General features: G+C 40.1%; 1 protein-coding gene and 1 pseudogene across 7 annotated transcripts; one reads left to right on the top strand and one right to left on the bottom strand.

The window, feature by feature from the left end:
* Nucleotides 1–1,916: 1,916 nt before the first annotated feature.
* Nucleotides 1,917–22,913, bottom strand: NMI (N-myc and STAT interactor). 7 transcript variants are annotated; one of them, XM_069577595.1, is made up of 9 exons: nucleotides 22,152–22,913; nucleotides 17,629–17,702; nucleotides 14,249–14,338; nucleotides 12,637–12,732; nucleotides 10,016–10,178; nucleotides 6,750–6,856; nucleotides 6,478–6,664; nucleotides 3,536–3,642; nucleotides 1,917–2,783 (listed from the first exon to the last, which is right to left on the bottom strand). In XM_069577595.1, exons 2-9 carry the CDS (start codon nucleotides 17,686–17,688, stop codon nucleotides 2,598–2,600), a joined length of 996 nt encoding a protein of 331 aa, XP_069433696.1. In that variant the 5' UTR covers nucleotides 17,689–17,702; nucleotides 22,152–22,913; the 3' UTR covers nucleotides 1,917–2,597. The 7 variants fall into 7 exon arrangements, with proteins under 7 accessions (XP_069433696.1, XP_069433699.1, XP_069433697.1 ...); XM_069577598.1 differs by having other exon boundaries at nucleotides 17,629–17,766; nucleotides 22,152–22,773; XM_069577596.1 differs by having other exon boundaries at nucleotides 22,215–22,754.
* A 2,742-nt stretch (nucleotides 22,914–25,655) lies between these two features.
* Nucleotides 25,656–26,562, top strand: LOC138432428 (large ribosomal subunit protein uL18 pseudogene; annotated as a pseudogene).
* The last annotated feature ends 636 nt before the right edge of the window (nucleotides 26,563–27,198 follow it).

Here is a 27,198-nt window from a genome sequence, read left to right as displayed (position 1 = left end):
TGGTCCTACTACTGTCTGTGGGAGGGGGGGATATAGAAATTTCCACATATCATCAAGAGTTTTTCCACCTTGAGTTTGATGTTATGATGGGGTGAAATTTGAGGATTTTTTTTTTTTGAGGATTTTTTACCTTGGAGATGGGGTGAGTGTATTTTGTGCATGAAGAGGAGTGATCCAAATATTGATAACCAGTAGGACAGCACAGACTACCCTTATTAGTATTCTGGGCTCAGCTATATCCGGTTCTTCTCATTTTTATAAGACAGAATTTTCAAGTCCCCTTATGTTTCAGTGAGGCCATGTGACTTCCTGGTCAGTGAGATATGAGAGGAAATAACACAGGTCACTTTCCAGTCACAGCATTTAATTTCTGGTGCAAGACTTTCCAGACTTCGGTTTCCCCACCTTGATGATTCTGGAAGCATGCCTCAAGATGGGGCCTGAAGTGATCAGGACAGAGTCCCTTACCAATCTCTGCTGGATATTTAGCCTAGTGAGAATTATACTTTTATTCTGCTAGGTCTCTAAGACTTGGAAGGTTGTGTTATCTGAGTGTGACCTAGCCTCTCCTGACTGATAAGTCTACAAACAGCAAAATGCACATGTAACTTCACATATCTGTCTTTTCCTGACATATACTGACAAAATCTTTTCACACATTAATAAGTGGTGCTAGCTCACTCTGGATGCACAATTGAAGGGTTCTTAACATTATATGCAATATATTAAATAGTCAATACAGTATTTTTTGGTAAATTTTTAAAGAAAACCTTCCTCTTGTAAAATCTCTAAAACTCTGGAAATAAGCAGGAACATCAATGCTTGATTTCTGAGTTTCAGTCAGATCACACTAGGTGAAATGGTGAAAGAACCCAAAGGAAAAGTATAATTTTCTAGAATAAGTAACATATCAAAACCATTGTGACAATTCAAAATGAAATGAAATTATCCATTGTACTGCCTGAAGAAGGCCCCCAGAGGAACAAAAGTGACAGTGTCCAACTTTGTTGTAAATGTTAGGAAAAATTTATTTCTGACTGGCAGTCTGCTATAGATTCAAAATGACCCCCTCTGTGCTATGAGACTGTGTCAATCAAAATTAAATGAGGTTCTTTAAATTCTTCGTCTTAATATTTTGGGAAGCTTGAACTAATCTTACTATTTCCAAAGAACAACTGACAAAATGAGAGATCTTTTTTCCCCTAAAATGGTGAACACAAAGATTTATCATAAACTGCCCAGTTTTTAGGTACCATTTCTTATTCCAAAGAGAAATATAAGAGTAGTGAATATTTCTGATGCTACTATAACACCTTTAAGGCTTTCCCCAGTGGCTCAGCGGTAAGGGATCCACCAGCAATGCAGGAGACGCTGGTTCGATCCTTGGGAAGATCCCCTGGTGGAGGAAATGGCAACCCACTGCAGTATTCTTGCCTAGAAAATTCCATGGTCAGAGGAGCCCGGCAGACTACAGTTCATAGGGTCACAAAAAAGTCAAACATGACTGAGCACACACACAATAACAACTTTAAAACCTAAAAATAAAATATCAGAAGCAAAACCAATATTTTTTTTCTTTAGTTTTCCCTTTATTTTAGATGGCAGGCAGCATTGGATAGGTTTATAATCTTTTCTAAAAGCATGTCATTTCTGCCATCATTTTAATATGAATTTAATTCTGCTGTTGGCTCTTCACGAAACATTAGGATTAAAACTGTCCAAATATTCTTTACCAAAGCGAATTTTACCTTCTTCGATAGGAACCTTGAATTTTCCCATTTAATTTCTGCAGATTAAAAACAGCGTGATGGTAATAAACTCAGTCTCTCTCCAGCTAAATTTTAAGCCCCTAACCGGTAGGTATGGCGCAGACATTCACTCCCAGCATCTCCCAAGATGTATGATGAGTCACTAGCTTTACACTTAATCTCTTTATTCCAAGGTTTTTCAATCCGTTAAACTGACTCCTTACATTATAAGTGTAAAAGAACATTCCAGTGTTTACAAGTTCAATTTGGAGGGGAGATGTCTTGAAAGGAATCAGGGGACACTTGGCATTCTGGGTGAAAGTTCAAGAGAAAGACCACACTCAGCTCTGAGAAAGACTTTGGGGCTGTGGGATGAAATGCTGGGCCAAGTGGAAAAGCATTGCTCTTGAAGTTCCTTGAGAAGTCAGTAAAGTCTACAGAAATTACAAACTGCTAAATGCAACATTTCTCTGGGGAAATGTTAAGAGTCAAGTCTGCATGTTGGTGGACCTAGAGCCAAAACAGACTGGAGCCCACGAGACTATGACCGAAGGAGTCCACACGGCAGGCGGACAACTGGATGACTTACGGTTCTTTTCAACAGACATGGCATTCAGCCACAAAATTTATGAAAAAAACTGTTTTAATACAGTTACTGCATTTGTAAACATGCTGCACAGTTGGAAACAAAGAATTTAAAATCACAGAAATATATTTTGTATCTAAGGACAAACGAATACTAAAGAATTACACGTTTCATTTTTTTTTAAGGAACGGGACAATCATTTTTGTCAAGCACTGACAGGAAGTTGGGTTCAGAAGCTCCAATTTTCATAGGATTCCATGAGCCTATTCTTCAAAGTATGCTGTGTGAGGTTGCCCGAGGGAACATTTGACCACCTCGACTTCTCCACCTCCATTCTTCTCCCGCTGAAAGTGAATGCTAATGAAATCCTCTACAGTTTCTTCATCTGTCATCTGAAGGTCTTTCAATCCTGTCAGAAGCACTGTCCTCTTAGATACGCCTGAAAATACCTAAGGAGGAAAATAGAAAAATAAAAGATAAACAGCAATTTTCTAAGAACTCTGAATTGCAAAACTTTACATTTTATAAGCTCTGCTCAATATTTTGGACATTATCCTAAGAGAGACAAGGGGCCTCAGGAAGATTTTTCAAGGAAGAGAATATCAGAGTTAGACGTGAGTTTCAGAAAGATAACTCTAGCAGAAATGTGGCAAGTGGAGGAAAGGAAGGCAACTCTATGGACAGAGAGATCAGTTAGAGAAGCAGTGAGAAGTGGAAGTGGAAAACCTGAGTGATGAAATGGATGTTGGAGGTGAAGCTAAACCAAGAGTTAGGCTTGAGTTCCAGTTTTCAGGATGGTAGGCTAGGCAGATCATGATGACCTTTTAGGAACAGAAAAGATGATCTTTCTTTTAGGAACAGAAAAAAGCAGCAGGTTTGGAGTAAAGATAATGAATTCAGAAAAAATAAGAAAGGGAAACCATTTTTAATGCTCAATGATAGTAGATATATGAGAAAAATGTAGGTATGTCTCCACATATAAAAATATTGTGCCACAGTCAATTAAATAAGGTACAGTTTTACATTAAAAACTATTCTTAAAATAGAAAAATTCATTCTGTACCAAGCAGATATGAAGAGACTATTTTGATATTCCTCATTAATAAGATTCAAATGAAAACAGAATCATAACTTTTTATTTTTGTGGGGGTGGGGAGTCAAGCAATTAGCTTCCAAAATGAAAGAAAAGAGATGACTTTACCTGAAACTTTTTCAAGTATGTTTCTGTGTATGGAGAAACCGTAACTCTATAGCAGTTTTGATTTATATAAAGAGGATAGTCTTTCATTTTCAAAATCTTGTCAGCAACTAAAAATAAATTTTTAAAAATTATTTTCTTCTTTATTATATACATTTTCTTCTTTATCATAAACATTTTTAACCAAAGATAAAACTTCCTTCAAATAGAATGTCAAAGTAAACAGTGACTTGAGTGATTAATTTTTAAGAAACTCTGGCAGGAGGAGAAGGGGACAGCAGAGGATGAGATGGCTGGATGGCATCACCGACTCGATGGACATGAGTTTGGGTGAACTCCAGGAGTTGGTGATGGACAGGGAGGCCTGGCATGCTGGGACTCATGGAGTCACAAAGAGTCGGACACGACTGAGCAACTAAACTGAACTGAAAGTCGCTTTTAAACAATTCACAGTACATAGTTTTGAAAAACGTAAGACCAAATGATAAACAGACTCAGCTCCATCTGTCTTACACTATTAGTCAGTCAATGGACAATGTGCTACAAAGGCCTCGGATAGACCCACGTTGAGCTACATAAAATGGGATAACCATCTGCAAAAAGTAACCCAGCCGCCCTAACAAAACCCAGTATTTCCCAATCTTTCAAGAAGTATACATGAAAAATATGATTAGAATACTCTCTCTATATCTTTATGTGAGAGATTTATAGAACCTACATTACTATGATATACATAAAATTACTGTAACTGATACATGACATTCAATAAACCTCTATAATGATGTTAATCAAAGGTGGAAGGGTGCTGAATGTCATCCAGAAAACATGAATGCAAATAAAAAAAAGAATTCATCGGTTTTCTCCAACATAAAAAATAATCAGAATTATTTTTAGAAGCATTTTTCTCCTAGAGGGGAAACAGCTAATGTGTCAAGATTGCATAAAGTTTAACAGAAACAGTTCTTAAGAATATCTGATCCCTTCTTTTCTCCTCTCACCAGTCCACCTTCAATCAGCAATGTGGTACAGCAATTAACAGTGCAGACCCTTGCTGGCGAGAACGTGGAGGAACTGGTGCCCTGATACACTGCTAGTAGGGACGCAATGGTGCAGTCACTGTGGAAAGCAGTATGGCGGTTCCTCAAACATTCAATATAGAATTACCATATTATCTAGCAATTCCAGAAAGATTTTGAAAAACATTCACCTAACCATAACTACATAACAGGACAAAGGGAGTTTGGAAATTTAAGGAAATGTCTCAATTTTTATTAAATTAATACTCTTTATTATTTCAATTTTCTTTAAAAAGCATGTATTTTTTTATTATGAAAAAATCTAATCAGGCAATGGCTTTTAATTGTATGGCTGGATTTCTATCATATGTAATAAACTCAGGAGAAGCCCTAAGAACTAACCAGAGCAAGAGACTTTTTTTTTATTGAAAATTAGTTGACTTTGGACACAGTGGGGGAAGGAGAGGGTGGGAGGAATTGAGACAGCAGCCCTGAAAATAAAACAGATATGTAAAACAGAGAGCTAGTGGGAAGCCGCTGTTTAACACCGGGAGCTCAGCGTGGAGCTCTGTGACAGCCTGGGGAGGGTGGGCAGGGGATTGATGGGAGGCTCAAATGGGAGGGGACACATGTACACTTATGGCTGGTTCACACTGTTGTATGGCAGAAGCTATCACAATGTTATAAAGCAATTATCCTCCAACTAAAAAGGAATTAATAAAAAAGAAAGTCACTTGCACATACCAACAGAAGCAGCTGGAGAACCTTTTATTTTTAATGATAATAATGTAAACCTCCCTAAGATTATTTTAAAAGTCTGTTTCTACTGAAAAAGGGAACAGCTCTCCCCCTTTTTCTTCCTGGAAACGATTCCCTCCATCTAAGAGGCCCTTGTCAATGGTAAAAAGTGCAATGGAAGAGACAGTTTTATATATATATACATACACATAGATACATATGTGTGAAAGTGAAAGTCGCTCAGTCACGTCCAGCTCTTTGTGACCCCATGGACTCTACAGTCCATGGAATTCTCCAGGCCAGAATACTGGGGTGGTCAGCCTCTCCCTTCTCCAGGGGATCTTCCCGACCCAGGGATTGAACCCCGGTCTCCCACATTGCAGGCAGATTCTTTACCAGCTGAGCCACAAGGGAAGTCCTACATATATATATATAGCTTCCCTAGTGGCTCAGCTGGGGAAGTCTTACATATATATATATATAAAACAAGCTTCCCTAGTGGCTCAGCTGGTAAAGAATCTACATATATATAGAGAGAGAAAGATATAGATATATATATATATAAAACAAGCTTCCCTAGTGGCTCAGCTGGAAAAGCTATATATATATATATATATATGTAGGACTTCCCTTGTGGCTCAGCTGGTAAAGAATCTGCCTGCAATGCGGGAGACCGGGGTTCAATCCCTGGGTCGGGAAGATCCCCTGGAGAAGGGAAAGGCTAACCACCCCAGTATTCTGGCCTGGAGAATTCCATGGACAGAGAAGCCTGGCAGGCTATAGTCCATGGAGTCGCACAATTTCTCTGCCACACACCCACTGTGTGATCTTGGATAAACTACTTATCTTGCATATGTCTTAGCTGCCTCATCATTAAAATGAATGTAACACCTACATTTAGAGCTGTGCTATGGATCAGAGGAGACATATATATGAAACACCCAGCTCCATGCCTGGCAGGCGATAGGAAGGTACTAACACGGGGGGACTTGTTATTTCTAACCTTATTCTTAACAGTATTCAGGAAAATCATTTTCAGGACACTACCATTTTATAAGGTTAAAAACATCCCTGTTATTATGCTGCCTAATAAATTCCAAAGAAAAGAAGTAGAAAAAGAAATATTTTCAGACCTGGCAGAGCATAATTTAAACGCTAGAGCACTGTTTAACTCTCTCAATGCTGGAATACCTCCACTTTCCACAAAGGTGATGAGGGCGCTCCCGGTCTGCTTGTCATACTCCACGCACTCCACTTCTCCGCCTCCGTTGCGAGACTTAGAGAAACTCAGTTCTAGCTTGTCTCTCATCTGACTTTCTGGCAGTTCATCAGGAATGTCAGTAACGCTGATTTTCATTTTAGACACTCCTACATAAACCTGGGAAATTGTTTCATGTTCAGGAATATGGATAAGAAGTATCCGTGCTTAATAGCATTCTAAAAAGCTGTGATCACCATGTTACCTGGAATCTGACTCCTGAATTTAATGGAACTGGGTTGGCCATGAGCATCACATTTTCATTCTGCACCTGCACAAGATGGCGTGCCATTTTGATCACATTTTGGGCAACTGAAAAATAATTCGGGAAGTATTAATTTCCAATATTTCAATACATTTTTACATGTTTGGCTTAATAAAAAAATAATCCTGGGTAGTTGAGCTTTCCTTTAATTTTTTTTATTTTAAAAAAGTGTTTTTTTGGTGTTGTTTATTTTTGGTGATGCTGAGTTGAGGTGAGTGGGGCTTCCGCTCTAGTTGTGGTACGTTGGCTCTAGAGAGTGGGCTCGGTGGCTGCGGTGCGCCAGCTTATTTGCCCCAAGGCATGTGGGGATCTCAGTTTCCAGACTAGGGATCAAAGCTGCGTCCCCTGCATTGGCAGGCAGGTTCTTAACCACAGGACTACCAGGGAAGTCTCCAAATTTTCTTTAATTTTCAGGGATCTTATTTTTACATTTTTCTTAGGATTTCTAAATAATAATGGTGTTGCCACCATACTAGGATATATTAATGCCAAAATACATCAGCATAAATTTACAACGTAGAAATCCTCAAGTTTAAGAGATAAGCCTGATGATCCTTTAGAAATTCAGTACAGTCCACACCCCTCCTTTCCACTGTTGACAGAATTATCAGCGAATTCCCTCAGTACATTAAAGCACAGCCAGAAATTTCTTCCAGGTTGAGTAAGCTGGGAAGACTTTTGTAGGTCAGATTAATTCTGACAATTAATCTTTTCATCATTTCTCACTTCTTCTTAATATGTTACAAGCACCATAGAAATAAATATTTGTTCTTATCTCTGTCTTTCCCAAAGATTACATATTAAAGACCACATAGACTTAAATATCAAAGAGTGAGTCTCATTTTTTTTTGGAAGGCGGGTCATATTTAACAAAGAATTCTACTTTTACTAAAATGCTCTTGAGATCATTCATTAAAAAGTCAATAGCCTTGGTATACTGACCACAAAACTATCAAATCTAATTTATCCATGCAAATAGGAGAGGCTCTGTAGTACAATTTTGCCAAAAATCATTAGCAATCCAACAGCAACTATGTCAGTTTAAAATGAATGTGGGTATGTGTTTTTTTAAACTGTGTGACATGAGAGTTCATAACACTTTACTTGTTGATATTGGAGCTTTTATTCTAATACGTCATGAAGACAAAAGATGCCCAGTCCTGGGCTTGTAAACCTCACATGTGTTTATGACAACCAGACAACACACCACAGCCAGAGAAAGAGAGAAACAGGGCGTTGTCATGTGGGAATTCAGATGCCTCGTACCATGATATGACTCTGTAACTTGAATTATAGCGTTTCTGTTGTTGTTAATGACAACAAGCAACAATAGCAGAGGAGGCCAACTATAAGTAATACTTAGATGATGACCTTTCCCTCCCCATCCCCACCTCTCCCTCGCCCCCCAAACCTCCAACATCTGGTGATCTGACGCAGTTGAGAGGCACTACTTGTATTTCAACCCTTGTGACTCTGACTGTCAAAAGCCAACTCCCATTGGTTTGTGTAGGAACCCAAAGCAGTCCCAGAGGAGCAGGACGTCAGAGTCACGCCAAGGGTGGGAGCAGTGACACAGCTGTCTCTGAAGAGAATCTTATTCTCAGCAGCCCCAGGTGATTTCTGTGCGGGATCCCAACTTCCCAAAGCCTCACTTCCATCTTTCAGTTATATCCCAGTGACCACCACCAATGGCCAACAGGGCTCTTGACCTCACCCTCCATCCGCAGCTACAGGGGTGGAGCCAGGGTGGACAAAGAGTGTGTGCATATAGTGACCTGCCAGAATGCCTTTCTATTTATTTTCAGGCTATAGTAACTAAACAGGCATCAGGAGACATGAGTTATAATCATAGACTCCCAGCACCTGAGCACTGGAAGGGCTTGTGAATATCTGATCCCACCCATCACTTGACAAATCTGAGAACAGAGGCCCAGATGGTGGCCTGCTCAGCGGAATAACGGTCCAGTAGAAAGTACAAGGGTACTTGGGGTTTGGCTCTCAGCTCGGCTGTTTGTTACCTATATGGACCTTATGCAAGCAAGCTTTTGTTTCCTTAGTTAAAAAATTTCTAGCATGGAGCAATAATGACAACTAACATTTATTAAGTGTTTATTATGTATCAGATACTGTGCTAAGTATTTTTTCAACGCTTCTCATTTAATATTCAAAGCAACCCCATGAGGTAGGCATTGTTACAAGGCCTGCCATAAAAACTTGAGATTTATAAAGAACCCAACCCAAACTACACTTCTGTAAAGAGGCAAAGCTGGGGACTTTCCTGGTGGTCCAGTGGCTACAGCTCTTTGTTCCCAATGCAGGGAGCCCAGGGTCGGTTCCGGTCAGGAAACTAGATCCCATATGCCACAACCAAGACCTGGTGCAGTCAAACAAATACATAAAAATACTGGGACTTCTCTGGTGGTCCAGTGGTTAAGAATCTGCCTTCCAACTGCAGGGGACACGGGTTGGACGCCCTGCTGGGGAACTAAGATCCCACATGCCGCGGGGCAACTAAGCCTACGCACCGCAACAAAGATCCCAAGTGATGCAACCAAGACCCGACGCAGTCAATAAATAAATAAAGTGCTGTTTTGGTTTGTTTAAAAAAAGAAGAGGCACAGCTGGCATTCAAAGCCAGATTCTCATTAAGGTGTCCCCAGTTCTCAAGAGGGTTCCACACCATGGCAAACATCAGGTCCCATGCCAAATCTTTGACTCCAGAGCTCTTTTCATTCTCATGCCTTGTGCACTTAGGTAAATCACTGAAACATCTGAGAATCTGGTTTCTTAATGATGTAAACAGTGTCTCTATCTTATTACTTTTACAGAGTCATGTGAGTATAAAATGAGATCATGTCTGTCAGAACTCTCTGCTTTGCTACTTTGAAACATTATGACTAGGATTATCATTGGCAAGTAGCAGGAGTAGTGTAAAAATGCTGGTATTGGGCATCACAACATGGGTTTGATTTCTAGAGCACTCACATTCTGTGCTAGTGATCATGTTCAAATCACTCAACATCTCAGAGTCTTGTTTTCTGGTCTGTAAAACAGGAATAATCCTATCTACCTCAGGGCACCCCTATGAGGATAGGACGAAATGCTATAAAAATTCTAAAGCAATGGCCAAATATCTACAAAAACTCTTTGGAAGTCCCCGTGCTTTCTAAAGGTAACATGGTCAAGTTTTTGAATATTAGTCATACCTTCTTCTTTTTCAAAGGTAATAAGTGCTTGTCCTTTTTGCAGCTCATAAGGGACTTTTGAGCTCACTTGACATGAATAGGAGATGTCTGAAAACTCGCTGTCACTCTCAGGATTCTCCACAGATGTGAACTTTATCTTTGTTTCAGGAATATCCTCATTAATCTAATTCAAACAGAAAGGTTTGATTAAAATCAACACAAGAAGTAACTTAAGTCCTTCCAATGATAATGTGATCTCATCATCCAATAATTCATTCTCCACTGACTTCAGAACCCCACAGAACGCTGATTTAATATCACTAGTAACTGCTTCTTCCCAGAAAAATACTCAGTAATTTATTATTTCACAGATGAAATTGTAAGTATATAGTCTCTAACTTTTTCTAATCAATCAGTGTTTAAACTGGTCAATACTGTGTGTTGTTTGGTTCTTAAGCCTACATCATTCCTACAGAAAAGTATCTTCTAAACAACTATGCCAATAATAGGCTGTTTCACAAAGGAATCACTGCACAGTATCTTTGGTCTCATTGCAAAGAGGTATGAAATAGACGTGGGTGCATACTGCAGCTATTTTGACAGCAAACTCAGGTAATGTCATCCAAAGAGAAACTCCTAAATTCAGTTCAGTGACTTAAAATTTATCAAATTTAAATTCCCCCTTCCTCAACACCTGTCCATCAACTTTTAACCATTCCCACAACTTAGGTTTATAAAAATGTGAAGGGATACCAATAGCAAGATTTGTTAAAAAAAAAAAATCTGGAGGATAAAGTTAAGTGGTTATACTTTGGTGCTGAAAATCACTAGGATGAACAGGTCTCTGTTGTTTAGCCTCTAAGTGATATCTGACTCTTTTTGTAACCCCTTGGACTATAGCCTGTCAGACTCCTCTGTCCATGGGATTTCCCAAGCAAGAATACTGGAGAAGGTTGCCATTTCCTTCTCCAGGGGATCTTCCCGAGCCAGGGACCAAATCCATGTCTCCTGTACTGGTAGGCAGATTCTTTACTACTGAGCTGCCAGGGAAGCCCCGAACACACAGTACAGTCACACAGAAATGCACAAATGAGTCAGGTGTTTTCATCTCTATTTCTCACGGTTATTTCACATGTTGCAAGAAAAAGTGTTATCATGAAGAGATTAGAAACAGCCAATGAGTCATTTGGTCTAATCTGACATTTATTCTACAATTTGACATGTCACTTTGGTAGAATTTCTGATTACCATAAGTCTGATTTCAAAACAATCTGCAGTGTGAAAAGACAGTGTTTTCCAATAACAGAGAAACATCCAGTATACCCAGAAGGGTCAAGAGCTTTCCCCAGTGAGAGTGGGAATGCCTGCTTCTAGTCCTGAGTGCACCATGGCAGGGAGCAATGCACTCATGGTCCCTAGAGCCCAGTTTTCAGTCCTCTGTGAAGCGGATCAACTAAGCTGGCTGGATTCCCAAGGCCCATTTGGGTTGTAGAATTAAGTGATTCTAGCTCCGGTCTAAAAATTATGCAGGATCTTAACAGAGACTTCTCTAAACCTCACAAACACAAGAAACCTCACTTTCGATATTTAACATTCTACCCCCAACTTCAGAAATAAAAAGTGATAATGCTTTAAAGTAAGTGTTTTAACAATCTGGATTTTGATGAAGAAAAAAGGAGAGCTGTCTAACTCAAACAAAGGAAAAATTAAGAAATAATTTAAATGGTGAAGATACTCTTCCAATTTTTTTTTTTAAACTGTGAAACGCACTTAAATTATTACTTGGATGAGGAGAGCAATGAAAAAATTTAGCGAGAAGACCAAGACTTTGACCCAAAAGTGATTGATAATGACCATCACTGGGAGGCTGTGTGTGTTGTATTAATGTATAATGAATATTAAAACATGCATTAGCATAAATGTGTGAGTGAGTGAGTGAATATATAAAGTTGCTCAGTCGTGTCTGACTCTTCGCGACCCTATGGGCTGTAGCCCACCAGACTCCTCCATCCGTGGGATTCTCCAGGCAAGAATACTGGAATAGGTTGCCATTTCCTTCTCCAGAGGATCTTGCAGACCCAGGGACTGAACTCAGGTCTCCCGCACTGCGGACAGACTCTTTACCATCTGAGCCACCAGGGCATCCCACAATAATTTATAGCAAGATGAAATGTTATGGAGGGATCATGCACCTGTGACCAGCACCCAGATCAATCATCAGGACAAGACCAACGACTCAGAAGCCCTCTGGGGTTCCCTTCCAGTTTCTACCTGCCTCTAACAGTAAGCACCATACTAACTTCTAACACTGTGCTTTTGTGCTCTACTTAAGTCAAGGTATATGGTACGCCCTCTTTTTCCTCTTTTGGCTCAACATTGTGTCTATGAAATTCATCCATATTATTGTATATAGTTATTGCCTGTTCATTTTCATTGCTGTGCAGTATTCCATTATGTGAATACACCCCAATTTATAAATTCATTCTACTATGGAGGGAGAGTTGATTGTTTTCAGTTTGGAAAACAGTGGTGACATGAATGATCATAATGTCTTACAAATGACTTCTGTATCATTAAATTTCTTTTTCTGAAAAAAAATTAGCATCTGTTAAAATGAGATACAAAAATAATTAAAGGGGTACCTGAGAGGTCCTGGTGGTCTCTTGTAACTCAGCTTCAAGTTCTTGGATCTCCTTCTTTAACTGAATATTTTCCTTTATGATTTCACTAACTGATTTCTAAAAAATAAAATAAAATAACAGTCCAAATTTAAAGAGCCCCAACCTCATTTTTCCAAATGAGTTAAAGAAGCAAAATTTCTCTCTCTGAACAAGGCAAAGAAAGACATTAGATAGTCTCAGAATAAATATGATCACATGAATAAACATTTGTACAATGTTATACATCAGAAAGTGAAGAGGAACTAAATAGCCTCTTGATGAAAGTGAAAGAGGAGAGTGAAAAAGTTGAGCTTAAAAGCTCAACATTCAGAAAACTAAGATCATGGCATCTGGTCCCATCACTTCATGGGAAACAGATGGGGAAACAGTGGAAACAGTGTCAGACTTTATTTTGGGGGGCTCCAAAATCATTGCAGATTGTGATTTCAGCCATGAAATTAAAAGACGCTTACTTCTTGGAAGGAAAGTTATGACCAACCTAGATAGCATATTCAGAAGCAGAGACATTACTTTGCCAACAAAGGTCCGTCTAATCAAGGCTATGGTTTTTCCAGTGGTCATGTATGGATGTGAGAGTTGGACTGTGAAGAAAGCTGAGCGCTGAAGAATTGATGCTTTTGAACTGTGGTGTTGGAGAAGACTCTTAGAGTCCCTGGACTGCAAGAAGATCCAACCAGTCCATTCTAAAAGACATCAGTCCTGGGTGTTCTTTGGAAGGACTGATGCTAAAGCTGAAACTCCAATACTTTGGCCACCTCATGTGAAGAGTTGACTCATTGGAAAAGATTCTGATGCTGGGAGGGATTGTGGGCAGCAGGAGAAGAGGACGACAGAGGATGAGATGGCTAGATGGCATCACTGACTTGATGGACATAAGTTTGAGTGAACTCCGGGAGTTGGTGATGGACAGGGAGGCCTGGTGTGCTGCAATTCATGGCGTCGCAAAGAGTTGGACACGACTGAGCGACTGAACTGAACTGAACTGATACATCATTATCTGTTATTTTCCTACGACTGCCAAGGATTATTATCTCTATCATATAAACAAGGAAACAACCTTTCATGCTTACCAAAGTCACAGAAATGTTTATAGTAGAGCAAGGATTGAGACCCATGTCTTCTGAATCTTAGCTCAGTGCTCTACCAACTCATTCCTAGCTATTTGTGACTCGAAACATGAATTTTAAATTGCACCATAATTGTGGACATATGTTAGTCTGGGGCAATTACAGATTTTTTTCCCACAATATAGCTCAGGTAGTTTAAAGCATAGCCTCCATTCCATCTTGGATCTGATCATATAATTGTTAACAAAGCTCTTAACTTCTAGGTGCAAGTCAAAGAAATGAAAGGAAATAAAAAAGCAGTTAATGTGAGTTGTGTAAGAGAAAGAATAGAAATGTGATTCTTCTTGTCAGTCTTGAATATTAGAAGTGAAAAAAAAAAAAACTGAAAACCCTAATACTCTCCCAAATTCAAGTTAGTGTTGGACAAAGACATATGAAACATGCCTCACTGCAAAACCAATAGATAGGTCAATTTTTAATAGTACTCAGTAATTTTTCCTTTTTACCTGGTTTTGTTTATCTTTCATAACTTCTTCAGCTTGCTCACATTCCTTAAGGACTTGTTCTTTGTTATCTTCATCAGCTGCCATGACTCCCTATTAATTATAAAAAAATAAACACTTCACAAACTACAGCCACTATGGAGAACAGTGTGGAGATGCCTTTAAAAACTGGAAAGAGAACTGCCATATGACCCAGCAATCCCACCGCTGGGCATACACACAGAGGAAACCAGAATTGAAAGAGACATGTGTACCCCAGTGTTCATCACAGCACTGTTTACAAAAGCCAGGACTTGGAAGCAACCTGGATGTCCCTCGACAGACGAATGGATAAGAAAGCTGTGGTACATATACACAGTGGAATATTACTCAGCTATTAAAAAGCATGCATTTTAATCAGTTTTAATGAGGTGGATGAAACCGGAGCCTATTATACAGAGTGAAGTAAGTCAGAAAGAAAAACGTCAATACAGTACATTAACGCATATATATGGAATTTAGAAAGATGGTAACAATGACCCTATATGTGAGACAGCAAAAGAGACACAGATGTAAAGAACAGACTTTTGGACTCTGTGGGAGAGGGCGAGGGTGGAATGATTTGAGAGAATAGCATTGAAACACATATATTATCATATGTGAAATAAATAGCCAGTCCAGATTTGATGCATGAGGCAGGGTGCTCAGGGTTGGTGCACTGGGATGACCCAGAGGGAAGAGATGGGGAGGGAGGTGGGAGGGGGTTCAGGATGGGGAACACATGTATACCCATGGCTGATTCATGTCAGTGTATGGCAAAAACCACCACAATATTGCAAAGTAATTAGCCTCCAATTAAAATGAATAAATACTTCGAAAATGGTACATACACACAAAGAAGAAAAAATATCTTTTACCTTTTTATGGATAAAATATCTCTTCTTTGCTATATCTTTTCCCCTACCACCAAAGTCTTTAATATCATGTGAACTATATTCAAACAAATTCTGTATTTCAAATAACTTTCACATCCATAAATATTTAAAAGGTTCTAAAAATCCTTTGCATTTCAATACCATAATAGAACATAATAGGTATTAACATTCCTTTGTAGTTCTCATCTCAATCACGATATGACACTCCATTTTAAAAGACTATTATTTCAGTCCTCTAGACTTTTTCCAAAGGCTTTAATTTAAATATTTAATTCTCCTTATTATACTCCAAGAATGTACTGGAGTGAAAATATCTCCAAACACCTTTCCTCTATGATAACAGAGGTTTTCACAAAACTTCCCCTGAGTTCATACACTAGAACATGAGAAACAAAATTCATGTTTATTTCTAAAAATCTCTGATTGAAATGGCATTCTCTTCAAATATGATTATAGGCAACAAGTCACATGGTACTTGTAGCACCTGTGACGAAAGTCACCAGGCATGTGCCTCAATTACTGAAGCCCTTGTGCCCTGGGGTCCATGCTCGGCAACGAGAGAATCCAGCACAGTGAGAAGCCCAAGCACAGCAACTGAAGCATAGCCCTCCCTCACCACACCTAGAGAAACGCCCTCACAGCAATGAAGGCCCAGTGCAGCCAAACATTAATCAATTAGTTAATTTTTAAAACATCTCCAGGATGGCATATAGTTTCATAAAATATTTTAACTCTCCCAGATAGCCTGAAACATTGCTTGTGCTTAACCCTGCTTCAAAATTATGACAGCTATTAAACTCATGACCATAATAATACAGCCTTATAATAAACTGTAGTATACTGGTAAAGTGGAAAGTGAAGCCAAGTGTTAGTCACTCAGTGTCCGATTCTGCGACCCCATGGACTTTAGCCCAACAGGCTCCTCTATCCATGGGATTCTCCAGGCAAGAAAGCTGGAGTGGGTTGCCATGCGCTTTTCCAGGAGATCTTCATGACCTAAGGATTGAACCCCAGCCTCTTGGGTCTCCTACACTGGCAGGCAGGTTCTTTACCACTAGCGCCACCTGGGAAGGTATCAGTATACTGGTATACATTACTAAATTAAAAATTTGCTTTTTAAATAACACTGATAATCGTATTTCAATATAACTGGTTTCCTTTATAATTCTCTGTATTTTGTTTTAGACTACTTAAAAAACTTTTTGAGAAAAGCTCATAGGCTTTATCAGACTGGCATCAAAAGAGTAAAAACTCTTGCCTGCATATGAATTTACCAAAATGGAGAAGTCCCAGATCAAATATGACACAAGGAATACCACCACTATTTTTACTGTTTTAGAAGCATATTAATAATGTGTCTAGTAACACAATCTTCCAAGATTTCAACTGACTAAATTCTCACTATTCCTATAGAACAAACAGAAAAGACAGGTATTTCTCTTTAAAAATATAATAGAAGATTAGCAAAAAATTAATTATGGCTTAGTTTACTCAGTGTGAACCTAAGCAGTGTCCAAAAGATGGGTCATATGGTAATTCTACTTTCAATTTTTTGAGGATTCTCCATAACTATTTTCCATAGTGAATGCACCAATTTACATTCACATCAAGAGTGCACAAGGGTTCCCTTCTCTCCACATCCTGTCAGCATTTGTTAACTCTTGTCTTTTTGATGATGGCCATTCCAATAGATGTAAGATGTCATCTCACTGGGATTTCAATTTACATTGCACTAGTGATTAGTAGGAGAAGGCAATGGCACCCCACTCCAGTACTCTTGCCTGGAAAATCCCATGGACGGAGAAGCCTGGTGGGCTGCCGTCCATGGGGTTGCGAAGAGTCGGACACAACTGAGCAACTTCACTTTCCCTTTTCACTTTCATGCATTGGAGAAGGAAATGGCAACCCACTCCAGTGTTCTTGCCTGGAGAATCCCAGGGACAGGGAGCCTGGTGGGCTGCCGTCTATGGGGTCGCACAGAGTCAGAGACGACTGAGGCAACTTAGCAGCAGCAGCAACAGTGATTAGTAATGGTGAGCATCTTTTCATGTTCCTTTTGATCTTTCATATATCTTCTTTGGAGAAATGTCTTTTTAAGTCCTTTTGCCCAGTTTTTAATTGAGTTATTAGATATTTTAGCATTGAGTTTCATGAGTTCTTTATATATTTTGGATATTAACCCCTTATCAGATATACTGCAGCTTTGCCTGTGGCTCAGCAGGTAAAGAATCCATCTGCAATGCAGGAGACACAGGAGACACCCTTTTGATCCCTGATTGAAAAGATCCCTTGGAGAAGGAAATGGCAGCCCACTCCAATGGACTGGATTTTCCTGCCTGGAAAATCCCATGCACGGAGGAGCCTGGAGGGTTACAGTCAAAAGGGTGGTAAAGAGTCTGACATGACTAAGCACTGTACATATACATGCATCAGATATATGGTTTGGAAATATTTTTTGTGTGTGCTTACCAGAGGCAGAGGGTGGTCTGGAAGGTGATTTGGAGGAAAGTGGTCAAAAGCTGCAAACATGGAGCTCCCAGTGGCTAAAGGTACATAAACATGATTTATCAAGTAAGTAAATATATGGAGGACAATAGGAGCCAGGTTCTTCATTGTCAGAGAAGGTGATTGTAAATATGGAAAGGGAAAAAAAATAGAATTAATGCTACGAAATGGAACTGGAGATATCAGTATAATCTCATGATTTCTGATGGATTGATAGGAAAGTACAGAAATTTAAATATAGGTATAAGTGTGCATATGTGTGATATTTCCCAGTTCTGTCTGCTAAAGGGGCCTGGTAACAAAGACAATAGCAATGAGCACATTTAGCATCCAGAATTTGGTTTCTAATACCATTCTCAGCTACTAGGAACCAAGGCTATTCAGAGAAATGGCCGTTTCTAGAACTGGGACAGGAAAAGTATAAGACAAGCGTCTTATGATGCCAGAAAGCAAGAAGTGCTCAAAGAGTGATGAGATGTCACAAGAACAGAGTCCAGCTTGAGGGGGTTCTTACTGGGAAAATTTGGGAATTGATTAAGCATAGAGATAAATGACAGCAATAATTAAATCCACTTAGTACTAAAACAGATAGATAAATTGATATTTTTGTGAAAAAAGGACCATTTAAGTAGCTTAAAATACAAGTACTGCTAACCAAATTTCTGTGCAATCTCAACCACTTAGGTGTTACTCATCAGCCCTGAAGGAGATCAACAACTTCAGTAGGGGTAACTATCAGCTTGCCCTTCTGCATTGAACATATCAAGCTGATTTTCAAGAATATAAGCACCACAAGGGCAGTGATTTTTGTTTTGTTCTCGAAAGTATGCCCTACTTTATCCAGAACGATACTGGAACAGTACTAAAAGAATGCTAGGGACATAGTTTGTACTCAAGAAATGATATTTTTAAATTGTGTTAAAGTTTCCTTACACTGAGCAACCTGTTCTTGAACTTCACATAAGTAGAATAATTTAGCATGTATCCTTTTATATGTGCTAGAGTTTTAATGGAGAAGGCAATGGCACCCCACTCCAGTAATCTTGCCTGGAAAATCCCATGGACAGAGGAGCCTGGTGGGCTACAGTCCATGGGGTCGCTTAGAGTCAGAGACGACTGAGCGACTTCACTTTCACTTTTCACTTTCATGCATTGGAGAAGGAAATGGCAACCCACTCCAGTGTTCTTGCCTGGAGAATCCCAGGGACGGCGGAGCCTGGTGGGCTGCTGTCTATGGGGTCGCACAGAGTCGGACACGACTGAGGTGACTTAGTAGTAGTAGTAGTAGTAGTTTTAAACTCAACATGTTTTGGAGATTTGTTCACGTTATTGCATGTATTCGTAGCTTATTCCTTTTTATTGCTGTGTAGTATTCCTAACATGGATAGTTCACACTTGGTTTATCCATTCTCCTGGAGGTGGGTATTTGGTTGTTTCCTGTTTGGGGGTCACTATGAAGAAAGCTTCTTAAAGCAAAACAAAAACAAACAAACAAAAGAAATACTTCCCCCAAAAAAACACATTAATTTCAAAGTGGAAAAGAATAAATTTTAGTGAAGAAGCCAGGCAGATGCCACTATAATGAAGTAGTCAAAGTAAATAATGAGATACATCAAAATTATCTGACATATGATAGGCCCAGCAAGAACACAGCAAGACTTCTGTGATATTCCTGCCAAAGATGCACAAGCTGAATCTAAGAATGAGGAAACAGGAGACACACTGGCCTGTTTCATTCAAAAGTGTTAAGCACATGAAAGCCAAGTAAAGACTGAAAAACTGTCCCAGACAGGAGGCTAAAGATACATCGTAACTAAACACCATGCATCATTCTTGGCTCTGTTTGTTATACACTATATAATAGGGACAACCGGCAAAATTCAAATTACATCAAAGGATTAGATGGCATTAATGTACCTATATTAATTTTCTGATCTTGATCACTGTATTGTAGTTATGTAAAGAATACCTTTTTTTTTTTTTTTACAGGAAATAAATACTCAAGACTTCCAGGTTAATGGGTCATGATACCTGCACTCAAATAACTCAGGAAAAAGAAAAGTTGTTACTTGTAACTTTTCTGTAAGTTTGAAAGGGTTCAAAAAATTTTTTAAAGATACATATTAGTAGTTCTTATTGCATCAACAACTGCAGTCTTTACAACGCTATTCATCCCAGATCTTACACAATTTAACCCCAACTAGTCTTAGTTGGCCACCTCATGCAAAGAGTTGACTCGTTGGAAAAGACTCTGATGCTGGGAGGGATTGGGGGCAGGAGGAGAAGGGGACGACAGAGGAGGAGATGGCTGGATGGCATCACCAACTTGATGGGCATGAGTTTGTGTGAACTCCGGGAGTTGGTGATGGACAGGGAGGCCTGGCATGCTGCGATTCATGGGGTCGCAAAGAGTTGGACCCTACGGAGTGACTGAACTGAACTGAACCCTGTCTTATTTAGACAACTCCTGGACCAAGTTCCTTAACCACACTGAACAACCTAAGGGTTTCTCTTCTCCCTCATGTTCCTCAATGTCACATCCTCCCTCCCCTGCCAACCTTAATTTCCACTTAATGAAATCCTACTGTTCTTCAATGCCCATCCCAAATTCCACCCCCAAGTTCTTGAAGTCTTTTCTGATTCCCCCAAATGATGTTACTTCTTCCCCATTACCTCTTTTGGGGAGCTTTATTTGTCTGCTGCTGCTGCTGCTGCTAGGTCGCTTCAGTCATGTCCGACTCTGTGCGACCCCATAGACGGCAGCCTACTAGGCTACTTTTGTCATTTTCCATGACAAGATGGTCATGACCTTGAGGCCAGGGCCTACATTCCCTCTTCCCTGTATCCATTCAGAGCACGAGTTCACATACTGAAAACACTTAATGTTTATAGGACTGCCTGGTATCTTGACTCAGGTATTTGCTCAGCCCCGGACACCTGGGGCATGCAGTGTTCTATGAAATGTTCTCATTACATTTCCAGAAAGCAGAAACTGCAACATTCTTTAACTGCTTTTTTAAGTCTATTCTTAATGCTTGTAATAAAAGCTCTCAGTAATACATTTAACTCATATAAATGGTCTACTACTTAATATTCCCAGAACTTGTTACAGCATATCTAGTATCTGGATACTTTCCCTCCTTGATGAATGGGATGCATAGTAATAGCTTTCCTTTTATGCACTCAAAAGGTAGGCAAAATAATGGCCCTTTTAAAGAGGTCCACATCCTAACCCCCATAATCTGTGAAAATGTTGGGTTATGCTGCAAAGGAGAACTAAGGTTATAGACTGAATTAAGGTTGCTAATTTACAGCTGACTTTAAAATATAAAGCTCTTCCTGGATTATTGGTGGGGAACAATGTAATCATCAGGGTCCTTCTTCAAAGTGAAAGAGGAAGGGAGAAGGGCAGAATCAGAGTGAGATGTGACAAGGGAAGAATAGTCAGAGAGATGCAATCCTGCTGGTTTTGAGGATGGAGATACGGCACCACTCCTGAGCCAAAGGAGATGAGCAATCGATAGAAGCATAAAAGACGAGAAAACAGGTTCACATCATTAACCTCCAGAAAGGCAGGCAGAGCAGCTAACACCTTGATTTTAACTTAGTGAAGGCCACCCAGACTTATACTGAATTTTGTGTGTGTGTGTGTGTGTGTGCGTGTGGTAATCTGGACAGGTTGCAGGGCATGGAGGACCTTAGTTCCTCGACCAGGGATCAAACCCATGACCTCTGCAATGGAAACACAAAGTCTAACCACTGGACGGCCAGGGAAATCCCCCATACATAATTTTAAGATAAATTTGTAGCTTTTAAGGTTTTACTGAGTCCATGGTAATTTATTATGGCAGCAAATGAAAAAAAACAGTACAAATCACCTCCACCTGTTCACCACCTACTTCCCTAAGGCAAATCTTCCCATAGGCATGCCTGGCAGCAAAAACAAAGGAAATGAGGCAAAGGAAGGGAAAAAGGAGGTGGAGATGCACAGACAGGATTGCTTCCTGTTGTTTTTTAACTTATGCGTGTCGCATAGATAGGGAAACACCACATTCTGTTTTGGATGTCTCTTTAAATAAAATTCCTGTATGTTCTGAAAAATCAGGCACGACTGCCAAACCCTGCGCCTGCCAGGAGACTAAATCTCCCTAAGGAATCTGTTTTCCTAAGAACTTTCTCCAGAGACACTACAGAAACAGTGGGGAAACACAAACCATTTTAAGTTTTAATTTCCTAAATGAAGCAAAGCAAAGGAGACGGGGTCAGAGGCCGGGGCTGCAGGCAGAAAGCCCCGTGGGCAGGGGGCAGCCGCGCCCCCTCGGCGGCTAGGTGGCCCCCACGACCTCGGCAGCGGGCAGCGCAGGAGGGCGGCGCAGGGAATGGGGTCGCAGAGCCAACGACACCCTACTCTCCGCCAGGCGTTCCCACCAACCCTCAACCCCACCGGAGGTCCCCGGCCCCGCGGAGCCCACAGGGTCGCCACTCACAGCCTCTCCAGCCGGGCCCACTAGGAGCAGGAATGGCAGCGCGGGAAGGGGTCGCCCACTCACGCGCCTCGGCCGGCCGAGCGCCGCGCCCAGGTTCCCGGAAACCTCGCTGGCGGCGCGGGTAGTCGCTGGAACCCTCCGGGCCTGGCTGGGGCTCCCTCGTCCGGAAGCGCCTTCAGCCTTTTTCAAATGGATGGCCCGCGGATCAACAGTTTGCTTCCTTTTAAAAAAAGAAAGAGAAAATAACAGAAGAAAACTACCCAAGGATGATTTTGCTTCAGTCTAGTCACTGGTCGAATACCAAACCCGGTTCCCCAATGATTAGTCACTAACAAGTTATACATATTTTCACTTTCGGTTTTTAAAATGTGTTGGTTTTGTTTTTGTTTGGAGGAAATCTACTCCCAAAGTGTTCCTGAAGTTTCCATAAACACTCATTTTAAGACATGTTTTAAAAACCACTCCTTCGGATGTGTATCCCAGGACGTGTTTTGGGAAAATGGGCAGAAACCAAATAAAGTGGCAGTCTCTCTTCAGACAATAACTCTCACTGTAATCTGTTGGTCACTGCAGCCTTAATCTACAAATCCTCACAGCCAGCACGGAGTCTGCTTTGGTGTGTTTCTTTTGTAACTTCGCAGGAAATTGGCAAAGTGTGGTGTTCAGCTGATTTCTGTGATCCATGTCCCTTGAAACTTTTCTCTGGTATTATTGTGAAGCTTGTAAACAAATGCTTCACTAGGTGTGATCTTTTTCTTTGAAACGGAAAACATCTGGTTTATTTAAAAAATGGCAGTGTTTCTGAATCCTACATAGAGAACCACCCTACAGCTGCACTTACTGTGAATAGGTCAGGGAACAGATGCATGAAATGACTTTTAGACAGAAATTCTAGTTGATAGTGCTCTATAGTCATATGTAAAACTGACATGTTATCTGATAAAAGATTAACCAAAATCAAATTCCTTTATATCAAGAATGTTGATGGCAATCTAGTTTACGTTGGACTTCCTAACTGAAAAAAATAAAGGTATATAGACATTTGTGCTCATCAACCCAGTCAAAAGAGCAATAAAACGCTACCTGATACAGCTTGAGAATTACTTTTGGTCTCCCCTAGAATTTTATTTTTTATTTTATTTTTGGCTGCACCATGAAGCTTGTGGGATATTAGTTCCCTGACCAGGAACTGAACATGGGACCACAGCAGTGAAAGCACCGAGACCTAACCCCTGAACCACCAGGAAAATCCCATCCCTTAAAATTTTAGAGAACATGAACTCTGGAAATTATTTAGTTCAAACCTCATTTCTTCTTTTACCTTATATTTGTTTTTTACAAGAAGATAGTAAGCAACAGGACCATGACCACAATGGGACTCATCTAAGATGGACTCCAATATTGTTAAAGGACAAAGGAAACAGATAGGAGGGAAGCCATTGGGAGGGAGCTGAAGCTGAGCCATGTGTAACAGTCTGAACTCAACTCAGCAGATTCAGGACTCTGCAAAACACTGAGGTTCTGAAGATAAATAGTCAGATCCCAGATATATTGTTGTTAATTGTTGTAATTGCAAAGATCTACCGAGAACACCTAAGCATTTTATAAACCTTTTCTGATTTGCCAACAGCAATATGAAACAAGTATTATCCCCATTTTGCAGATGAGGAAACTTAACATGCTGATCCAAATGTAGGCAATGAATCCATGATGACAGTAATGTCTTTCTCTATTCTCAACCATGAAATCAAGCTCTACATTTTGTTCTACAGGGCGTGAAAAAAAAGAAGGAATTCTATGGGCACATGTGATTAGGAAATGCTGCACACTGGATTCACACTTGGGAGGTTCCCAATGCACATCCACACATCAAGAGTTTTGAGAAATATTGCAAGGAAAAATTAAAGCATACATTTAAATTTTTAACTTTATTTAATTTTGAATTTATCAAACTAACTTGACCTTTAAATTCTTTTTTTATTTTTCAAGAAACAGCTATTTAAATCTTGAAAAGTTTCCAGTGGGGCAATTTGAACTATGCTTTACTAATGATGGGGTCGGGGACTTGATTCCTCAAAATATGGCACCTTGGATATTGACTATTTTAAGTGGAAGGAGTTTGAGAAAACAATAGAAGCTCTAAAACAGTTACTCTGAACTTCTCCCCACTATTGCCTTTCAAAGAACCTCCTGTGAGAGTTGCTGTCTCTATACCTGTAGGGAAGGAGCATTCTTTCTCCAAAGACAAATGGACCCGGAGAAGAATCCTAACAAATTGGCTTTGCTAAGTTTTCCCCAGTTTACTTTGATTACCTCATATTCTCTAACCTATTATATTCTTCCATGACTATCCTCTCTTCATCAAATCTAGCATAAAAATACTCAGGCCTAACTGTTTCTGTGGGTCTTCATTTCTTTTTTCTTTTTTTTATTGGCTACGCCACACAGCATGCAGAATCATAGTTCCCGGACTGGGGATGGAACTTGTGTTCCCTGCAGGGGAAGTATAGAGTCCTAACTACAGAATGGCCAGGGAATTCCCATGAGTCTTCATTTCCTTTTGAAGACTTCTATGTGATGTAAAACTTACATTAAATAAATTTGTGTGCTTTTCTCTTGCTCTTCTGTCTTTGTCAGTTTCATTTTTAGACCTAGCCAGGAATCCTATGAAGGTCAAGGAAAACTTCTTCCTTCTATCTACCTACCTACCTGTCTACCTACTTATATATCTTAACATGTCATGTAAATCTACACAGCCATGATGTGAGATGTATATTGTGTTACAGATTTATCTCCCCACTAGATGGCAATGAACTTCTCCCAGGCTTCCCTGTAAATGCACCACCTCACCCCCACCCCCACACAAACATATCAGTGTTACATACTGTCCCACGTAGCTATGAAGTGTAATACTAGGAGTAGCAGAACACAAAGGAGAAAGGACTTGCTTCTACCTCAAGAAGTCAGGGAATGTTCCCTCCACAGAACAGGTGAAGACTGAGCTGTCTCTTAAAGGCAGAAGCGGCTTAGCACGCACACACACTTAAAGGCAAGAGGAAGTGAACTGAGATCAAAGTTCAGGTGAAAAATCCCCAAAGAAAGAAACAACTCAGGAGGCACCAAGAGATTAGTGGGTATGCAAACCACGAAAAAACCACCTGATATCTCTTATGTTATACTCTTTCTTTTAGAAAAGGTCTAGCACACCAAGTTTATACTGCTGTTGCCATGATTTTGGTAATTCTGTTTGCAGTTCATGCTTGGGGAAGCTGGAACATTTGTACCATCCATGCCAAGCACTGTGCAGGGTACAGAGTGATACAAAGGAATCTTTATTGTTGTTTAGTCGCTAAGCGTGTCTGACTCTTTGCGATCCCACAGACTGAACCCGAGTCTCCTGTGGGATTTCCTACACAAGAATATTGGCGTGAGGCTTTTCCACCTCCAAAACCGCACTGCTCCTGCAGCTCTGTGGCAAGCCCTCCAGTCAGGGTTCTGTTCCACATGGTAGGGATTGTTCAAGTTGTCAAGAACAAGGATACAAGAGATACAAAGAGATACTTCAAGAGATACAAAGTGAAATTCAGAATACAGCAAGAGGGCAAAACTGACAACTATGCTCAGAAACGATTGGTAATCCAAGATAAAAATACGTACAACACACCTAAATATAGAATGATCGTCATGTAACAAACAGAGACATTATTTGTCAGGTTTCTTATGCCTGTATAGAAGGAGATATGATAGTTTGTGCAGCTTATGCTCACGAACTCCCAAAACATGGTGTGAAGGTTGGGCTGACAAATCTTGCTGCAGCATATTGTACTGGCCTGCTGCTGGCCTGCAGGCTTATTAATAGATTTGGTATGGACAAAATTTATGAAGGCCAAGTCAAAGTGACTGGAGATAAATACAATGTGGAAGGCGTTGATGGTCAACCTGGTGCCTTCACTTGTTACCTAGATGCAGGACTTGCCAGAACTACTACCAGGAATAAAGTTTTTGAGGCCCTAAAGGGAGCTGTCAATGGAGGCTGGTCTATCCCTCATAGTACAAACGGTTCCCTGGTTATGACTCAAAAAGCAAAGAATTCAGTGCTGAGGTACACCGAAAGCACATCACGGGGCAGAATGTTGTAGATTACATGCATTAGCTAATTGAAGAAGATGAGGATGCTTACAAGAAACAATTTTCTCAGTACATAACGAACGTAACTCCAAACATGACGGAGGAAATGTATAAGAAAGCTCATGCTGCAACACGAGAAAATTCAGTGCATGAGAAGCCTAAGAAAGAAGTTAAAAAGAAGAGGCAGAACCATCCCAAAATGTCGCTTGCCCAGAAGAAAGATCAGGTAGCTCAGAAGCAAGCAGGCTTCCTTAGAGCTTGGGAATGGGCTGCCGAGAGTTAAACAAAACCACAATTTTCTAGCAAGATTTTTCAGATAGAGACAATAATAAACTTATTGAACAAGCAGCAAAAAAAAAAAAAAGAATATTGGAGTGGGTTGCCATTTCTTCTCCAAGGGATCGTCTCACCCAGGGATTGAACCCAAGTCTCCTGTATTACATGGGGATTCTTTACCACTGAGCTACTGAGGAAGCCCACAAAAGAATTAGGTAACATCATCCTGGTTTTCAAGAGGTTTGAATTGAAATATCTAGAGTAAAGGAATGTTGCTAAGAAGGTAGATTTTAAAGGCTCTCACCACAAATAGAAAATGATAATTACATGACATGATGGAGGTATTATCTATGGTAATCATTTGATACTATACAAACGTAATAAATCAATACTTTGTATGTCAATTGTATCTTAACAAAGCTGTAAAAAAATTAGTAAAATAGTAGACAAAGGTTTTTTAAAAAGTAAAAGAAAATGAATATTTTATCCCTTACTATCAGGCAGGGCTCAGCTGGTAAAAAAAAATCCCCCTGCAATCGGGGAACCTGGGTTCAATCCCTGGGTTGGGAAGATCCCCTGGAGAAAGGAACGGTTACCCACTCCAGTATTCTGGCCTGGAGAATTCCATGGGCTGCATGTAGTC

The sequence above is a fragment of the Ovis canadensis genome, chromosome 2, assembly GCF_042477335.2.
Source record: "Ovis canadensis isolate MfBH-ARS-UI-01 breed Bighorn chromosome 2, ARS-UI_OviCan_v2, whole genome shotgun sequence".
Classification (NCBI taxonomy): Eukaryota; Metazoa; Chordata; class Mammalia; order Artiodactyla; family Bovidae; genus Ovis; species Ovis canadensis.
The sequence above is the reverse complement of the archived record's forward strand: the minus strand, read 5'-3'. Positions and strand labels throughout refer to the sequence as shown.